At 44.0% G+C, this 18,259-nt stretch overlaps 1 protein-coding gene and 1 long non-coding RNA gene across 3 annotated transcripts in view; one reads left to right on the forward strand and one right to left on the reverse strand.

The window, feature by feature from the left end:
• Positions 1 to 5,122, reverse strand: part of LOC138116605 (uncharacterized) — a 42,623-nt gene extending 37,501 nt beyond the window's left edge. The window contains exon 1 of one of the 2 annotated variants that reach the window (XR_011154235.1): positions 3,978 to 5,122. This is a non-coding gene — a long non-coding RNA (uncharacterized lncRNA). The remainder of the gene's footprint in view (positions 1 to 3,977) is intronic. The other variant, XR_011154236.1, reaches the window with a different exon arrangement.
• Positions 5,123 to 5,549: 427 nt separating this feature from the next.
• On the forward strand, positions 5,550 to 14,587 carry ARRDC4 (arrestin domain containing 4). The gene is made up of 8 exons (XM_069025675.1): positions 5,550 to 5,939; positions 7,015 to 7,081; positions 7,355 to 7,502; positions 9,276 to 9,378; positions 10,068 to 10,324; positions 10,991 to 11,153; positions 11,629 to 11,783; positions 11,896 to 14,587. The coding sequence occupies exons 1-8, from the start codon at positions 5,600 to 5,602 to the stop codon at positions 11,950 to 11,952; spliced, it is 1,290 nt and encodes a 429-aa protein (XP_068881776.1). The 5' UTR covers positions 5,550 to 5,599; the 3' UTR covers positions 11,953 to 14,587.
• Positions 14,588 to 18,259: the final 3,672 nt, after the last annotated feature.

Genomic DNA, 18,259 nt, shown 5'->3' on the forward strand with positions numbered 1-18,259 from the left:
CAGGAATGCTCTGCCAAAAGGTGAGTTCAGATCCAGGCATGCATTTCCCTTCAGTGTGAGGTTTTCCGGTATGAGATTCAGGTTCATCCTGGGTTCAAATTTTTCAGTTTAAATTTTTTCAAAAAAGCACTTCACAAAGACCTCAAACCCTCAAATTACAGCCCATAGTAGGAACCAGCTAAAGCAGCATATAACTAAGAACCCAAACGAGTCTGTTAATTCCCCTTTCCTTTTCTGGCTTCATTCCCTTGAGCTAGAACACCAAGCCACGATCCACACATGAATAATGCAGCTGCTGTTTAAGAGTTGATTCAACAACAGATATTTGTAACCTCTCTCCGTGTCAGATATTTATAGGAATGCTCCTGACCACCTTGCTTTGATGTCACTGAAATGCAGAGGGGTACATGATACAATTGTAGGAAGCTCTTCCTCCAGAGGAGCACTTCCAGAAGGCCACTCTAATTGTGCAGGAGCCACAACCCCAATAAATCTTTCTGTCCTCAGGGGACAGCAGGATGAAGAGAAATTCTAACCACATCCATTATTCTTCTCTATTCACACTCCTTGCAAAGCCTGCAGTATCTGTAAACATCCAAAACCACCCTGGAGCAGTCCTCTGCTGCCCAGCTGAGTGCTGGATTTAGATCACTTTTATGTGCAGGAACGAGCTGTAACAGATCCTGCACTCTGAATCACTATATAAATATTTAAGTAAACAACAAGTCACTCAAGTGTTTTCTTTACCAGTGCATGAAGCAACACGATGGTCCATCACGTGCTGGGATGCAATCCTAGTGCACGGAACTGGTGCACTGGGGACCTCTATCCTGTGGGCCTGCTTGGTGCTGCCACCTCATGAGGGGACAGAGAAGGTCCCGGCTCTGCGCTGCCACTGAAGTAGAAAGGATCCCCTGCAGTTTGCACCACCACCCTTCCCTCGGCACCAGCCTCTGGAGGCAGGGATGAGACATACCTCTCCCAGCCCTCGGAAGGTAAGGATGGGATATGTGGCGCTTGTGTGAGCCAGTGACTCAGGGCATGAGTCCTGATGGGTTGGTTCTCTGTCAGCAACCCCATGCAACCTACTCTGTCCTTTCTCTGCCTCAGACTTCTACATGGGCTGCCCTATTCTCATTTGAGATTTTCCATTTTCCAGACATAACCTTGAATGCAGATTGGTCTTTTGGCCTTCAAGGCAATTGTGCTTTGTCAGACTGGGCTGTGTGAACTAACACCTGCCCAGATTAAGCTCTCAGGTTCCTGGGTCAGTATCTCAGTATTTGCTTTTCTCAATGTACCACATACAGCACAATCCTTAAAAACATCCTTCCTGGTGTTTTACACACTGGCTGTAGTGACATATCAGACTAGCTGGGCAGCAGCACTTGGAAAAGCATCTCTGGCTGCTCTCAATCTCCTCTCTGTAAATGTCACTCAATTGTCTAAGAAAAATTTGGCTGACCTTTCAATTACTGGTAATAGAATAAAAGCAATAAAATACTCTCCACGACAGCAAGTGTCACCAGCACCCATTCGTCGCCTTCTTGTGCTGATTGGGAGGCCAGGGAGAATTCACGCTCCACTCAGGGCTGCATTTCTGGCACAGTGCTGATAAAGGAACTTGCTGGTAAAAGTCCAGGTGCTAGGGAAATAAAGGAATTGTCTCTCATCCCTCCCTGTCCTGACTCCATAAACAACTCCAGAAAGGATTTCTGGGTATCTGGGGCAAAAAGGCCTTATAATCTGAGGGGTTTTGTGGAACTCCAGAGCCTGTAATATCTGCTTTCAGGGGTAAACATTGCTCTCAGCCAACTGCTTCCTAACATCTGTCAAAGCCACTGAGATAGTTGAAATGCTTTGCAGATAAAGGATGAGGTAAATGGACAAATCCCCCCTTCGATGCAGAAAAGTCAGGATGGGGTTTGCACACTGTTCACTCACACACATCCTGTCTCATGGCTCTTCCACTGAACTCAGCTGCAGCTCAGACACTGGGTTTTTGCCTGTTGTGTTTGGTACTGGCGAAGAAAGACGCTTGGATGGGTGTTACAGCACAACAATCTCAAATAAGAACTCCAATTTGTAAATTAGCTGTTAGCAGCTCTCATAAACACTTCCCCAAGTCCTCCTCCAGTAGCAGAAATAGCTCTTCACTCTCTAAACTGCCAGGCTATTGATTAAGAACAGAAAGGCTTAGTTGGCAAACTCCTGGTGCCTGACTCATGATGAAGAGCTGTGTCTCAGCTCCCTTCGAGCAGGAAGAGCACAGCAAATACTCATCAAGTTTCTCACTTCCTTCCCAATTACAGCTTGGATTCTTGAAAAACAGAAACCTTCTTGGAAGAAGAAGCTGTTACTGAGACCATTTCTTATCTTATATCTTCCACCTAAAAAAAGAGTTTATTTACATATCACATGTCCTTCCCGTTGTGGAAAGTTGGAATCGATTCCGTACTTTCCAAAACTCTTCTGGCAGGTTCAAGCCCTCATAGCCCTATTTTCAAGATGTGCACTGAAATGAGTTAAAATATAATTACTGCATGTAGAAACTATCCATCTAAATTCAGTGACCTGACCACAGCAGTCATTTCTAAATTAACCAGCAGAGCCAGGATATTACCAGCTACTGTAAGAAGATGTTCTCCTAGTTCCTTTCCTTTCATGATGAGCCTGTGATTATTGCTAGAGCTGTTCACAGCTTTGTGGATACTCTCCAATAAGACCTTTCTTTGTGTATTCTTTACTCTTTCAGGCTAATCTTTGCATTATTTTAACTTGTTCAGGCAGCTCTTTCTTACAGAATCCGGAATAAAGTGGCAAAATAAGTGGAATGAAAGTATAATCAAGCATGTTAATGTATCTCTTGCTCTTCCACAGCAACTCCCACACTCAGATAACCAGTCACACATAAACACCCACACTATGAGTGTTCATCTCCTCTTCCTTCCTTCTGGCTTGTCAGAGACTAAAATAGTCATGTGGTGGTTTCCACCATTCATGCTAGAACGTCATTGTGTGGGTCAGTTAAAATGCCTCAAACACCAAAAAGATGGGTAGATGAGAAAACTAATTGCTCCGTAATAATTACAACAAGTTCTGGCTTTTGAATCTTGCTTGAAAAAAAAGATATATTAAATGGCAAACAAACATCTGGAACAAGTGTCACCTGACTGTGACAGAATGTGCCTATTAACTGTGTCCTCTACAGGCTAATTGCTCGAGTTACTGAAGCCTCCCAGCTCTCTCTAATTCTGGGTAATGTTTTGTTTCATAAGCAATTTGCCATGTTTATTCATTTCCCTATCTCACTCATTTCCACTTGCAAAGAATAAAAGGGAGGCAACATTTGAATGGTCTCATAAACCCATAAGAGAATTAATTACTTTTATACTGGATCTAATTCATGTATGAAAAAAGGGAGTTGTGGGATTTGAATTTTTTTTCCCTTTGCATCATACTCTCAAAATCAGTCTGCACACACACACATTGTACCTAATGAAATTCATCAAAGAAGCAAATATTCAGGCTGCACATCCAAGCATGGTCTCTTGGCTGACTACAAAACTAGCCTGATACTTGTCAGTATGAAAAACTTCATATAAGGAAAAGATTTATGCAAAATTAGTCAAGTCTGAGTTTAATTGAACTAAAAAAAGTACCAAAATAGCACAATTTATACACCACAATTCCCAGCTACAATGCAACATTTGCAGTTTCTACAAAGAATTATTTCAAAAGCACAAAAGGGTGTGAATAGCCAACGATTCTTTAAATATTCAATCAGCCATCATCAAAACACAGTTATTTTCTGTACATAATTTTCATCACGAGTTGGGGAACGCATGGCCAAAGGTTGAAATAAAACCCATGAATTCACCCCATCTGTAACCACATTCCTTTTCCCCGGGTCACTATTGATTAACACGGGTGTGTGTGTGAACCTGGAGCCAACAAAAGGTGTCCCAAAGGCCTACCTGGCTCTTGGCAAGGACTTCCTCACAGAAGGAACTCTAAATACGAGGCTACATTTCACGGGACACACGGGTTCTGAGAAAGCCTGCAGTTATCTCATCGGTTATTTAAAAGCCAAGGCTCTGAGTGTGGAAGACAAGTTTTGCTAATTTCAGTAATTAACTGAGTCAGCTGGGAAGCACCAGGCCGGTGTTTTGCAGCGCCCCAGAGGGATGGGGGAATGCAGGAAGATGCAGCTGTCGGAAGCTTCAAGCAGGCAGGTGACTCAGACTGGGAAATGACTCCTTCGTCACCCGTGGAACTGCCGGCACATCATCCACCGCACACACCTCCAGGAAGATGCACTGCTGCCAGCTCGGGCCATCATACAACACAACAAGGCCAAGAGCAGCATTAATTGCGGTGTGTATGTAGTAGAATCAAAGCGTTTCGGTTCGCAGCATGGCTTGGGCTGGCTGGAGGTGGGCGCGGAGCTGTCGCAGCCTCACCACTATCGGAATGATGATTCTGGCCGCGCCCACCCATTCAACTCAGATATATTCAGCACTCTTCCACTGTTTGCTGGGGTTTTCTAAGCTTCTATTTCTAAACATAACAGCAAAACTTAGCATTTATTCTTGTGGATCAATCTTCGAAGTGTTACCTATGGATGATGTGCTTAGGTGTGACAACATGCAGCGGGGTGCACCCACTTCCCTGCCCAGGGACAAGCAGGGTTTTGGGAGCAAGTTCTTGAACGAGGCCGTTTCGTGCTTTACACGGTGCAGAAACGCACAGTATTTGTGTGGACACGAGGTTTCCACGCTGTCCAGGATTGCTCATTTACAGCTGAACCCCTTCACCTCCTGCTCCTCAGTGGGGCGAGAAAGGGCTTCACATAGGCAGGTAACCCGAGGTAACCTCCAGGCAAAGCATGGGGGGAACAGCAGTACCACGTCGTTTTTCCGTATTTAAAAGCCCCAGCCAGCCCAGCTGTCAGCGGGAGAGGCTGAGACCGACCCAGCACAGCACTGCCTCTCCCTCCCATGACAGCACCCGAGGGACATCGAGAGACAAGGTTTCCCCTCAGCGCGGGGTCACCAAGGGCACGTGGCTTGCCCACAGCGCTGGCGGGCAGTGACCAGAGGAAGTGGCACAGCGAGGGACATGACCCCCCAGCCGCCTCCCCTAGACACCTCACCGAGGGCCGGGGCTGAGGGGCGTGCTGGCGGTGAGGGGTGACGGCCCCGGCCCCGCCCCTCGGCTCTGGCCCCGCCCCTGGCCCCGCCCCGCCCCTGTTTACCCACCGGCTGTGCACGTGGTGGCCGCGCCGCACCATTGGCCCGCGCACCGGGGCCCTGCCGCCGCCCCGCCAATCGGCGCGCTGTCCACGCGCGCTTGCCCGCGCGCGATTGGCTGCGCCGCGGCGATCACGCAGCGTGACGCACTCAGGGAGTGCGCCCGCCGGACGACCAATGAGGCGGGGGCGCAGGGGCAGCCCGCGGCGAATGGCGGCGCGCGGGGCTGCGGGGCGGCCAATGAGCAGCGCGCGGGGGCGGGACGCGGCGCCGCGGGCGCTGGCGAAGACGGGCGGGTTTAAAGCGCTCGGCGAGGGCGGGCGCGGTTCCCCCGCGGCCGGGGAGCGATGGCGGCGGCCGGGCCGGGCCCGGGGGCCGGCGGCGCGGTGAAGACGCTGGCCCTGGTGCTGGAGGACGAGGCCCGGCGCGGCGGAGGCGGCGGCTACTGCAGCGGGGACACGGTGTCGGGGCAGGTGCTGCTGGAGCTGGCGGGGCCGCTGCCGCTCCGCGGGCTACGCCTGGAGGCCGCGGGACGGGCGCGCGTCGCTTGGAGCGAGAGCCCCGGCGCGGTGTCCGGAGCGGGCACCTGGGGGGTGGCGGTGCGGGCGCCGGGGCCGGGGCCGCGGCGGGAGGCGGAGGTGCGGTACCTGGACATCCGGCAGAGCCTCCTGCGAGACCCGCCCGAAGGTGAGGAGGGACGGGGGGCGGGCGCGGGCCCGGTCGCTCCCGCAGCCGCGGCGGAGGTGGGGCCGGAGGAGCGGCGCTGCGGGAGCGGGGAAGGGTGGCGGGGCTGCGGAAAGGCGCCCACGGTCGGCAGCGAGGGGGAGGCGGAGTGGGAACGCTCCGGGTGGAAATGGGTATCGGGGCCCAAAAAAATGCGCAGCAACCGCGGGTGCCGGGGCACCGCCAGGACAGCGCTGCCACAGCGTTCAGCCGTGTGCCCGGGGAAGCCGCCACTGCCTCATCAGTGGCCGCGCGAGTCCTTGTACGGTGGCTGAAAAACGCGGAACGGAGCCGGAATAAAATCCGCAGCACGATTCCCTACGTTGTCTGGGTTTACTGCAGAGGTTCGGCCCTTCTGTGGGTTCCGTGGGTCCCTTCCGCGCTGGTTGTGCTGTACAAGCAGCTGCTGGGAAGCTGCCGTGGAAGACCCTGGAAGCAGTCAGGCTCATCCGATGGATTAAGGAAGCAGAGGAAGCTCGCTGTTGCAGAGCTTTGTCACCCAGACACTGCAGCACTATGGCAGCGTTGAAAAATTAAAGACAGAACAGCGACATTTTGTTCTGTAAGGGTGACATGCAGCTCAGCCTGATCTGTAGGGAAAGTAGATTTAGGCCTTGAGAATTGTGTAACAGTAGGCCCTATATGAATAAATGGGGAGCTCGTATATTTATAGTATTTCTTCATACTGACCTTAAGTTGCAGTTTTTTCAGCACAGAAGTTAGGTTAATTGTTAATTGGAAAAGTAGATTAATTGCTGTCCTGCTGAAAAGAAACTCAATTTATGCTCTGGAGAAGCCATTTTGGATTAGAAATTGGCCTGAGTCCTGAACTGAATCTCAAGGTCTCCCATGTTTCCTTGATTCTTGTTTTTCATTGAAATCACAGCATAAATAAAGCACGGGCTGCAGTCCAGAACCCACTGGGATCAATAAAAACTTTGTGCATCTGGGTGTTTTAATACATAAATAACTTGTAAAAGTGTCTCCTTTGTTCTATTTCTGGAATAACTAAAACATACTATTCATTCTTATTCTACAGGTGAGGAAAACTTAGTTCTTCTGGATGGAAGACATGAATTTCCATTCAGCTTTCAGCTCCCTCAAGAGTAAGTTAAATAATCCAAACTGAAGGGATTGTGCTGGATGCTGCTTGTAGTGGAACATTACCTTAATGTAATTTGACTTGTGGTTTTTTTAGTATCAGCTTTATATACTTGTCTTAATCAAGCGCTGCACAGAGAGGCCTTGTTTCCTTTAACTTCCCCAAGGCCCTAAAAGTACAAACTGTAAATTGGGAAATGTTTATGTATGCAGGAAGTGTTAATGTTTGGAGCTGAATTATTAATTGAGGGTAATGATTTTATGACTGCTTGTTTCAGACCTCTGGTGACCTCTTTTACTGGGAAGTATGGCAGCATTCAGTACTTTGTGAAAGCAGTTCTGGAGAGGCCTGCAGTACCTGACCAGAGTGTGCAGACAGAGCTCCAGGTCATCAGCCATATCGATGTCAGCTCACCAGCTCTCTTGGTAAGAGGGTCCCCCACTCCTCCTCTCCCCTGTAAAACCAGCTGCAAATAAACCATTTCCAAGCAGCCATAACCCTTCCCATGTCATTCCAGAGTGTCATTTTCTGACTTCTGGAAGCATATAAGCTCCCTAAGCCTTTCTCTATAAATAGATGATCTTAGGTTGTGTGAATAGCAAGCAGAGTGGTTTTCTTAATACCATTGATTACATCCCTACTGGCAGAGATGCTCCTGCCAAAAAGTTAGGCAGGCTTCATAATAAGGCTTAATAATAGTAATGCATGAGCGCAGAGTAGTTACTCTTACCAGAGCAACTACATTCACAGGGCTGCAGTGTCCTAAACTCTACAATAATAGTAGGTTGAGGAACAGTAATTAGAGAAGAGTATTAATCATGCTCAGCCTGTCATTTAGGCTCTGGCCATTATGTTACGTATCCCTGCATTTTGCATGTCGTTTTCTAACATGAAGTGTGTGCACGCAGCTGCTCCAGAGATCCTTTCAGTTATTTCCCTATGACAGATTTGGCCACATTAAAGCATTGAGTTTTTAATAGTCACTGGAAATATTGTAGAGTAATAAGAAAGATCAGGCATTAAGTAATGAGAAAATAGGCAAGATGGAAGTTAATGAGCTGGATTCTTTTATCTCAACCCATATTATGAAAATAATATAAAATTATACCTTGCACTTTCATGATAGCAACTGGATCTAAATGGTTATTCATTTAAATATGAATGAGCAATTTCTATTTTATTTAAAATGGTGGGATAATTTTAACATCATGACGTGAACGTAACTAAGAGATGTTTTGAGCAGGCTTTTTTTTCTCCTTCATTACATGCTTACATTTTAATCCATTCTAGAGAGAACTGAGGGTATTTTGGCAGTGACATCTGTAAGCAGAATAGCCTTTATATTCAGTAGTTAGGAGTCTGAAGGCATCATACCCACATTGTGTAAGGACAGAGCAGACCATAGGGTACTGCACAGGAGAGGCCTGTGGGGCACATGGGGAAGGCAATGCCAGTCCTAATTGATTCCAGGGCTACCACCAAAAGTGCAAAACAACAAAGTTTTTTCATTATAATAAAATACAAAATCAGTTTTCATTAGGGTATTGACTGGGTGCTACTGCCCAGTAAATCATTTTGAGTAACTTTGATCCTGGGCTTGGACCCTTGATGTGTGCTTGTGAGTTTATTCTAATGAAAATGTTCAGGCAGTGTAAATGTCATCTAATGTGACAGTCCTTGAATAAATAAGATGGTTTTTATCTTGCCCCTAAATTTCTGGGGGGTTGTGTGGCTTGTAAATAATGAAGGTGCATCCCCTTAGCCCAGTGTATACATACATTTATCCTTTCTTAAGGATACAAAGATAAAAACAATTTACCTACTTAACTGTGAGTTGTTTGCAGATGAAATAATTCTGCATTCTTCTGCACTGAGGAACATGGGGATAAACACCACAGTACTCCATGAGATCTTTAAAAAGCTAACGTTGAAGACAAAGCACATGCAAGGGGACACTGGTCTGTGTTACTTAGTCAGTACAGTCTAAATGCAGACTGGGATTTCAAAGCAGAAATGTTAGGATTGCCAAACCTTGGTTCCATTTCACATGGTGGCAAAACTACAGTTGGCACTGAGCAGTTCAGGGATTCAGATGAAGTGGGTTTTAGAGCTGGATTGCAATGACTGATACACATAACACTAAACTGCAAGTGATTGAGAACTTCATCCCATAAAATGAAAAATACTCTGTTTTATAGACACCTGTTCTAAGAAGTCAGGAGAAGATGGTTGGCTGTTGGTTTTTCACCTCTGGGCCAGTGTCTCTCAGTGCCAAAATTGAGAGGAAGGGATACTGTAATGGTAAGAGTAGTTACCTTAAAAATGTATATATTAAGCATCTAATAGGTTTGTTTTTTCTTTTAATCTCAGCAAAGCCAACACTTTGCAGTTCAAAGAATAGTTCTGTTTAATGGAATTAAATGAAAATCTATATGAATTTTTAAAAAATCATCATGTGTTTCCTCTTGGGAATATAAATTGAAAGGAAGTCCTGTTAATAATCTTAGGGAAAATCCATGTACATGTGAGTGTAAAGAAAAACAAAATGTTTTTATTTGGGATAAAATACGTAATTGGGGATGTAATTAGGTTTTTATGTCATACTTGTGTAGGTTTACACTTTAGTAAGCTTTAGCAGCATCTCTTTCATCTTGATAACATTAGATACATTGAAGAAATAAAACATCTTAAAATTAATTTAGTAATATATAAAAGAAAGATTGGGACATAATTTGCAAATAAAGCTTTTATAGCTTGTTCATACTATTCTTAATGTTTCAAAATGAATCATTGTTTATGTGTAAAACATAGTAGGTGGCTATAATTCTGCCTGGATACCACTCTGAAAAAAATAAACTGGCTTGAGGAAACTTACCAAGTATTGTTCTCATAACACTGCAGATGATGTACGTGCTGTGTAACATGCTTTGATACTCCCAGAGGAAAGTTGGTAAATACAAATTATTCATTGGACTTTTTCTGTCTCTAAGGGGAAGCCATCCCAATCTATGCAGAAATCGAGAACTGCTCTTCTCGTTTGATTGTTCCAAAAGCTGCCATTTTCCAAACACAAACGTACCTGGCCAGTGGGAAGACAAAAACCTTCCGTCAGATGGTTGCCAATGTCCGAGGAAACCACATTGCCTCTGGGAGTACAGATACCTGGAATGGGAAAACTCTGAAAATCCCACCTGTATCCCCATCTATACTTGACTGCTGCATTATTAGAGTAGAATATTCATTAGCTGTAAGTATTGGGTTTTCAAAATATGCAAGCTTTGGATACTGCATTCAGTTGGGAACAGAAGAATTTACTGAGTAGCTTTGAGGTTTTTAACTTGGGAGCGACAATAAATACAAATCTAGGGACAGGTGTCGCAGCCATTGGCAAGGGGATTGGAACTAGATGATCTTTAGGGTCCCTTCTAACCCAAACCCATTCTGTGACTGTATGGAAAATAAATATCATAAACCATATACATAAGAGAATGAAGGTCACAAAGAGATTCTGAGATGGAAAGACAGGAGTAATGTGGAAAAGGGAAAAATGGTACTGAGGAAGATGCAGCTTAGTTTCAGACATGCAGAGATTATTTTGGGAAAGCATTTCAAGCTGAATGGGTTCCTCAAGTGATTCTTTCCAGAAATGGGAAGATAAGGCTGAAAGTCAAGTGCATAATTAGTTTGTCAAGATGGCTTTATTGTATAATGTCACCTAGAGACAAGTTACAGCCAGAAGGAAGCTGCTGAAAATTAAGGAAAGCTGCCACGGTATTAGCTAAGCGTATCTGGGATGACAAGGCTCTTAATTTCTAAATAATTTGCAGTGTAGGGAGTAGGGCAGCTTTTAAGAGCAGCATTCAATGGGGTCTCATGATGTTTTTTTTTCTTTTGTTTGGGGGTTGTCACATAGGTGTATATCCATATTCCTGGTGCTAAGAAATTGATGATTGAAATGCCTCTGGTGATTGGCACTATTCCATGTATTGGATTTTCAAGCAGAAACTCCAGCATTACCAGCCAGTTTAGTATGGATATGAGTTGGCTGGCATTGACCATGCCTGAACACCCTGAAGGTAATAAATACATACTGAACTCTCTCTAATCCAGCACAGCACTGTCTGCAGCAGATGGGTGCAGTGCCAGTTTAAGGGCACTGCCAGGGATGTAGGCCATGGAAGTATGACTCGTGAGAAGTCTTAAATCGAGATCCAAAAGGATTGGTGAGGTTACCCTAACTCCAGCCTTCCTGAAGTCTCTCTTTACCCCACCTGAGTGAAATAGCTAACTTCTGATAGTGGGAATATTCTACTCATTACTGAATATATCTTGATACAACACTGGTTTGCTGCTGGGGTTGTCCTAAAAGCACAGCACTCTCTGTATTCCTGCCAAATCACCTAAGCTTACTGAAAACATAATTTCAGTTACAATATTTATGACTACAGTGCACTTCCAATACAGTTTTCATGGTCCTGGATATACTGTAATACAGCTATTGTCTTGCTGTGAATAGTTTGAAATTTGACAGTACCATCTCTTGTGTTTCAGCACCACCAAATTATGCTGATGTAGTGTCTGAGGAAGAGTTTTCCAGACATGTTCCTGCTTATCCACCACCCATTGATTGTGAGGAACAGTTGTGTTGTCCTGTCTTTGCTTACATACAAGAGTTCCGGTTTCAGCCTCCACCTCTTTATTCAGAGGTAAGAAAACAAATAGCAGGTGGTGTTTTTATTGTCAGATGGCAAAAAAAAACCCCAAACACAAACCTAAATGCAGGAATTGCAGGCAGTAATTGTTGTGTTCTCTCCTTAGATCGATCCACATCCAACTGATGTAGAAGAAATGCAGCCTGTTTCATTCATGCTGTGAAGAGGATTTGTAACAAGAGCATCATTGTGATGAATGTCTTAATCTTTCTGCTGCTTAAGCTGGTAGTGCAGCTAAAAAGGAAAGAGTTTTCTTTATCAAAACCTCATTCTGTGTACAAGAAAGGCAAAGGAAAATGGAGAAGGAGGTATGAGCACGTTTGGTGATAAAAGAGAACCTGCTGGATTAGTCTGCACAGAGGATAACAGGGGAGCAGCCAAGCTTGGGATACTTGAGAAGTACCTGAATATACTGAAATGAAAATGAATCAGTGAAATACTGAATGTTTTCCAAAAAGTGGATACACTACACGAAGTACGAGAAGATGTGTGGGTCTTCTGAAGAGAAAAGAATTTATATTTTGTTTGCAACACTCTGGAAGAATGTACATAGTGTTGTTCAGAACTTCTGTAGTAGAACTTGCGTAGTAGAACAGAATGTGGGGTAAGAAAACATTTCCAAAAGATTCCAGTGTTCAAGGGGCTTCAGCTTTGCACTGTCTGCATCCAAAAAAGGAACACTACTGAAACATGGAGTGAAGTCTTAACTTCATATTTGATGGGAACCTGCCCTTCTCACGACTGCCAAGTGGTACTATTTCCTCATTCATCATGATCCTGAAGACACCCTGGATGACAGAATGGCCATTACACAATATTATGAAGGCAACCATTTCATGAATGCAAGACACAAGTATGAAACAGAACAGTGAACTTTGAGACAAGCTTATGCACTATGCTTTCTTTCAAGGGATTTCTTAAGGGAATTATTCTAACCTCTTCTACTGTGAGTTCTTCTTCTGCATCTTAAAGCCTATGGATAGCATGATAAGGGGAAGCATGGCAAGGGAGAAACCTTTTGCCAGCAGCAGGTATACTTAGCAAAATGGACAATATTTATTTATTCAAAAGCCTTTATAAGCCTACCTCTGTTTTGGATATTTACTTAAGGTCAGATTTGAGACCAAAAAAAGTCTTGTTAAAGCTCCAGTATACTTCAAGGTTCTAAAGGGACCCTAAATGGTTTCTGTGGTTAGTGAATGAGATAAGAGGTGTAGGGAGAGGTGTATATATACCCAGAATAGACATAGCTTATAACTGAAGTGAAAGCAGATACCTGGGGAACAAAGTCCTCTGGTAATGGCACAAAGCTTTTCATTACTCCTGCATTTTTGTCTAAAGATCTATTGTCAGGGGCTGCACTGGTCATTTGCTATCCATACTGTTACTTGTTGGTGTGTTTCCTTGTTTGTTTTTGCTGTTTAATTTTGTTTTGGTGCAATATTTTAATGTTTTCTTCCTCAGGTCATTTAGAATAGTGAGAGTTCGTTGCTGCTAAGACTGAAGGCACAGCATTTACTTGCCCTTCTGCTGCCTTCATTTAAAGTAGAATGTTTGCTTCCTGCCAACCATCAATGGGATAAGTAAACAATCACCAACAGATCACTTACAGGAGCAGAAAACAGCATTTCAACATGCACGTTTACAGTCCTGTCTTTGAACTACAGGGGATTTTGGACTACTAGAAATACTCCCTATGTCTTACAGAAGGGTTTGGGGTTAAAACCCGGTGCTTTGTGTGGTAAAACAATGTATTTTCTGATACCTACAAAAATAGTGATTTGAGTTTCCTTCATTTCATCAATAACTGCAGTTTAAAGAAACTCTAAATGGTTTTTTACCAAATCTGTCTTCACTTAAGAAGCAGGGATTTTTCTACAGGCATACACAGATACATATTTTTAGTCTTCTTTTAGTATGACTCCCTTACATTGTCTAATTTCTAGCACTTCACCTCAAATCACTTTGGCATCAGTGTGAAAGACAGACTAGTGGAGATTCGCGTTTCCAAACTGCAGTTACTCCTTTCATTTGCAACATTTTGTATTTAGTCTTCTATAGCAAATGCAGCTTTAACCAAAATTTGAGTGCATGACTTAGGACATTCTAAAAATGAGTATTTAAGTCTCAAGATGTAGCTCTCATGCCTTTTTATTTGAGTGAGGGCCTGCCCATACAATCGATGCAGGATTTTCATTCACATCATCTGGAAAGGGAACAAGCATCTTTTCCTTAAACAGATACCATTATAGTTACTTGAAAAGTACTGTGGTTGTGTATTAACTTGCATGTTAATAATTTAAAATCTTAGCTTAAAGAATGTTAGGTGCTTTTTTGGACTGTAATACCTGATAGGTGATGTGTGCTACCTGGTGTAATCATGGTCAAGCAAACAACAGTATGAAGGGTAAAGATGTGCTTCCCCCCCCCCCCCCCCCCAAATCTTTCAGTTGTTTTTTATTCTTTGCAGATAAACTGTGGCCTTAGATTGTTTGCTGCAAAAAAAAGTCAACTATTATGTGTTTCTTAGGAAGCACACATGGCCCTTCAAAGGAGGGGTGAAAACAAGATTAAGTTCTGCTCTTTGGCACTTGGCTTAGTGCAGAAATTGATCCTTAAAAATAATTACTGTTTGCACAATAATAAGTTCAATATGCAGGGGCTTTGTTTTGATAACTGTGAAACAGTTTAAAAGAGACAAAATAAAAAAAGCTGTTTAACATACAGGAACATGATTGTATTTTGTACTAATGAATGAGCCCCATGGGTTCTTTGTTAATAAAAACGTCAAATCTACAGTGTGCTGTTCATCTCTGGTTTGGTGCTATGTCAAGAAATACCTGTATTCTACCCTACAGATCTCTAATTCCTCTCTGATCTGGGAATTAGGCCTTCATCTGTCACTGTTTTAGTTCCCTGAACTGTTCATAACCAAGAGCTGGAACAAATTGCTCAAAAAGGGCCTTACTCCCACCTGTAGTTATGTAATAGGGGCTCTTACCCACAACGATGGAAGGATGTGAGTTCTAATTGGATTTCTCATCTCATACATTAATCTTAGAGGATATTTCATTGTTTCCTTTAGACAAGATCAGAGCAACAAACTAAAGATAAATAACATCAGAACAACCTTACAACCACAGTGCAGAGTGACTTAAGCAGAGAACCTGCTAGTGTGGGGAAAGAGGTGACAAACTGTACCGACCCTGCTCACCTGTGCCAGGAGTGAGATGACAAATCTCCATCAGGGTCCTGCCTCCCAAGGATTTGAGGAAAAACAAATGGTTGATTTCTTCTTCCTGTTTCCACTTTTGAGGGAAGATGGCAAATTTCTCCTTGGAAAGTCGAGGTGAAGATGCTGTTCAGGATCGTGGAATCACAGAGTGGTTTGGGTGGGGAGGGACCTTAAAGCTCAGCTCATTCCACCCCCTGCCATGGGCAGGGACACCTTTCACTATTCCAGGTTGCTCCAAGCCCTGTCCAACCTGGCCTTGGACACTTCCAAGGATGAGGCAGCCGCAGCTTCTCTGGGCAACCTGTGCCAGGGAGGAATTTCTTGTACCTTGATAGCCTATTCAAGCACCAGAACATGCAGAGTGGTCATGATTGATTCAAAGGAAAATGTAAAACCTCAAATACTGGTCTTAAATTTTTTAAAAACACTCTCACTAAATGATACTTAAATATCTTGCCACAAAGTTCACAGTAGCAATTCTGCTTCATCCACTGTTTGGTTTTATAGGGGAGTATTTCTGTGGACAAGCTGTAATTGTCTATTAAAATATGTTTAGTGTTTAAACAGGTAGTAAAAAGCCAGGCAGAGATAGAGCAGATCCTGCAGGCTTGTGTTTGCAGCTCTGACCCTTCTGATGTTTGCATGGAAACGCACAGTTTATGTGCAGAGCAAGAGAGATCATTTAATCAACTCCTGGGGCATGTTCCAAATTATCAAAATAGCATGTTCCATGACTTCACCACCCAGTTTGGACAGCGAAAGGGAACATCTTAACTCATTTTGTAAAATCTCTGCTATATATATAGCAATAAAAACATGTTTGGAGAGCACAGTTTGCAAACAATGGTGATTTCTGAAGAGAATCAGTTGTTCTACAACCCCTTACAAAACCCAGCCATTTGTGCTTCATTTTCTAGTTAAATTCTGCTGATTTTCAGTGCTCTCCTCAGGGTAGTGACTTAGCAGAGGGACACAGAACCCCGCCTTCAGACTGCTGCCTTTTCTAAAGCTGATTACATAATACGTTAACATCAATATGGACAGTACAGGCTGCTGCACAAAGTAAATTCTCCAAAGAACTAATTAGGTCTAGGATGAACCCAGTCCACTTTTAGTATTAAAATTTTATGTATGGCATAGACAAGGTGACAGTCTTGTTCCAAATTACATTGTCATTATTTCTAAGCAATTAATAGGAAATGACAGTACAGAAAAGCTCTGCTAGAATATCACTGCATTATTGACATTTTAGGACAAGTGACTAATAACAATTTAAGTCAAAAAACTCTGAAAGAGTTGCTTTATGTGGAATGGAAAATGGCAACTCAAATGGGACTTCACTGGAGTAGCTGCTCATGCCAGCAATGTGCTGTGGGCCTTCTTAGTTACACAGAGGAGATTCAGCTGTACTACTGATTAATCTCCAAACACCCATCCCTTCAAAAGAAAAGAGGAAATCCTTAGTCTGGCTTACATTCAGCCACCCAGCTGCCCATAGGGTGAGGAGAAAATGAAAGACAAGGTGAAAGTTGGAACAAGTAGGCTAAACCCAGCCAATTTTTGGCAATGAAAAACTCTCATTGTTTCACAGCACCTTGGAACAGCATCAGCCTCGCCATAAATGAGGCACTGATAGAGGTGAGAACAGAAGCATGGGCAAAAGGGAAGGATTTTGACTGCAAGGTCTTAAACAGGATTGTTGCACACTCAGATTCCAGGTCTCTGCATAGGCCAGTCCTATTTGATGTCATGTATAATCAGGTTGTGTTGGTCACAACATAGACCCCAGCCTGAGGAGAAAGTGATTCTTATTGCTGAACTAATTAGACTAATCAATGCACAAAAGAGAGCACAAGTGGCAAAAGTTACAATTTCATTTAAATAATTTAAGGCCTGAAGTGCTTTTCTCCTATGTTTTGATGTGATGTGACCAATGCATTAGCCTTAATAAATTAGAAAGATACTAAGAAAAAATATTCCTCTATCCTTAGTGTAAAATGAGAGTAGAAAGGGAAAAGCATTAACTGACGTGACAGATTCTCTGACTATAGTGTCCTGGAGGAGGAAGGAAGTGTCTGAGAGAATTTAGTGTCCACACAGACCAATCAAGTTTTGTATGGTGTGCCCCAAAAGTGGCATTTCGGTGTGAGCACATCTCTCCCTCACTCAGAGCAGGTTGGCCTCACCCAGTACCTGCCATGCAACAGTCAGACCTGCTTTGCACAAGGGAGCAAGATCAGAAAGGCTGGAATTCAAAGGGACCCTCCCAAGCTGCAGCCAGACCTTCTCCCATGTCACAGCCTGGAGCAGCTGTGCTGTCACCTGCAAGGACATGAGTGACACAACCAGCTCCTCCGACCCCACCCGGGAGTCTCACACTTCAGGGCAAAGAACTGGAGATGTCTGTTTGCAGAGGTGTTAAATAGAAAGGTCCCCAGGAAGGGCAGCTTCACAGGCTTTCCCTCATGTGATCCCACCTGCCATCGCTGCGAGAGGACTTTACACTCATCCAAACAAATTAACAATTCATTTCCAACCCTGACATGAAGATTAACCCTGCCAATTAATTCCTTAATCTCTTGCTGCTGACAAGGCTCACAGCTGCCATGTGGATGCTTGTCCACTGGGGCCTGGAGCAGGGCCATTCTGTTTAATTAATGCTGCATCCAGGAGACGGTGGAGCTGATGCTCAAACATATTCCAGCAATACAAACCAGAGCTGCACCTCACACGCCATCCAGACAGCCTGTGATAGGGACCTCCACAGGGGCAGAGACCATCTCAGTGCCTGTGGCAGCTTTTGCTGCATAAAGGAGATACTTAAACCAATATAGATGCATTCAACCATCATTTACTTGTAGAAAAATGCTTCTTGGTCATTTCCACAATAGATGTGATCAGCATTTTGCACATTCCCAGTAGCAACAGGAAAAAAACAACCCACAGGACTATGTCAGTCTCCTTCCTCCTGCCTCAAACAGCTGACAAGATGCTGGGTTTGGGCTCAGGGCTGCAAGGAGAAGGGGCAGCCACACTGAGGCTGCTTCAGAGGGAGAGGTTAGATGAGAACTGAACTGACACGAATTGGGAAATGTGTGAAGTACAGTAAAAAGGAAAAGTGATGCTCAGTCACCTCAGGGAATCTTTGTAAACCAGCTGTAACAAATTGTGTCAATTTTCCTTTGTTCCTGTAGGCTTTGCCATATATAATTAAACAGACACTGCCCATTAAGGT

Source organism: Aphelocoma coerulescens, chromosome 10 (genome assembly GCF_041296385.1).
Source record: "Aphelocoma coerulescens isolate FSJ_1873_10779 chromosome 10, UR_Acoe_1.0, whole genome shotgun sequence".
Lineage (NCBI taxonomy): Eukaryota > Metazoa > Chordata > Aves > Passeriformes > Corvidae > Aphelocoma > Aphelocoma coerulescens.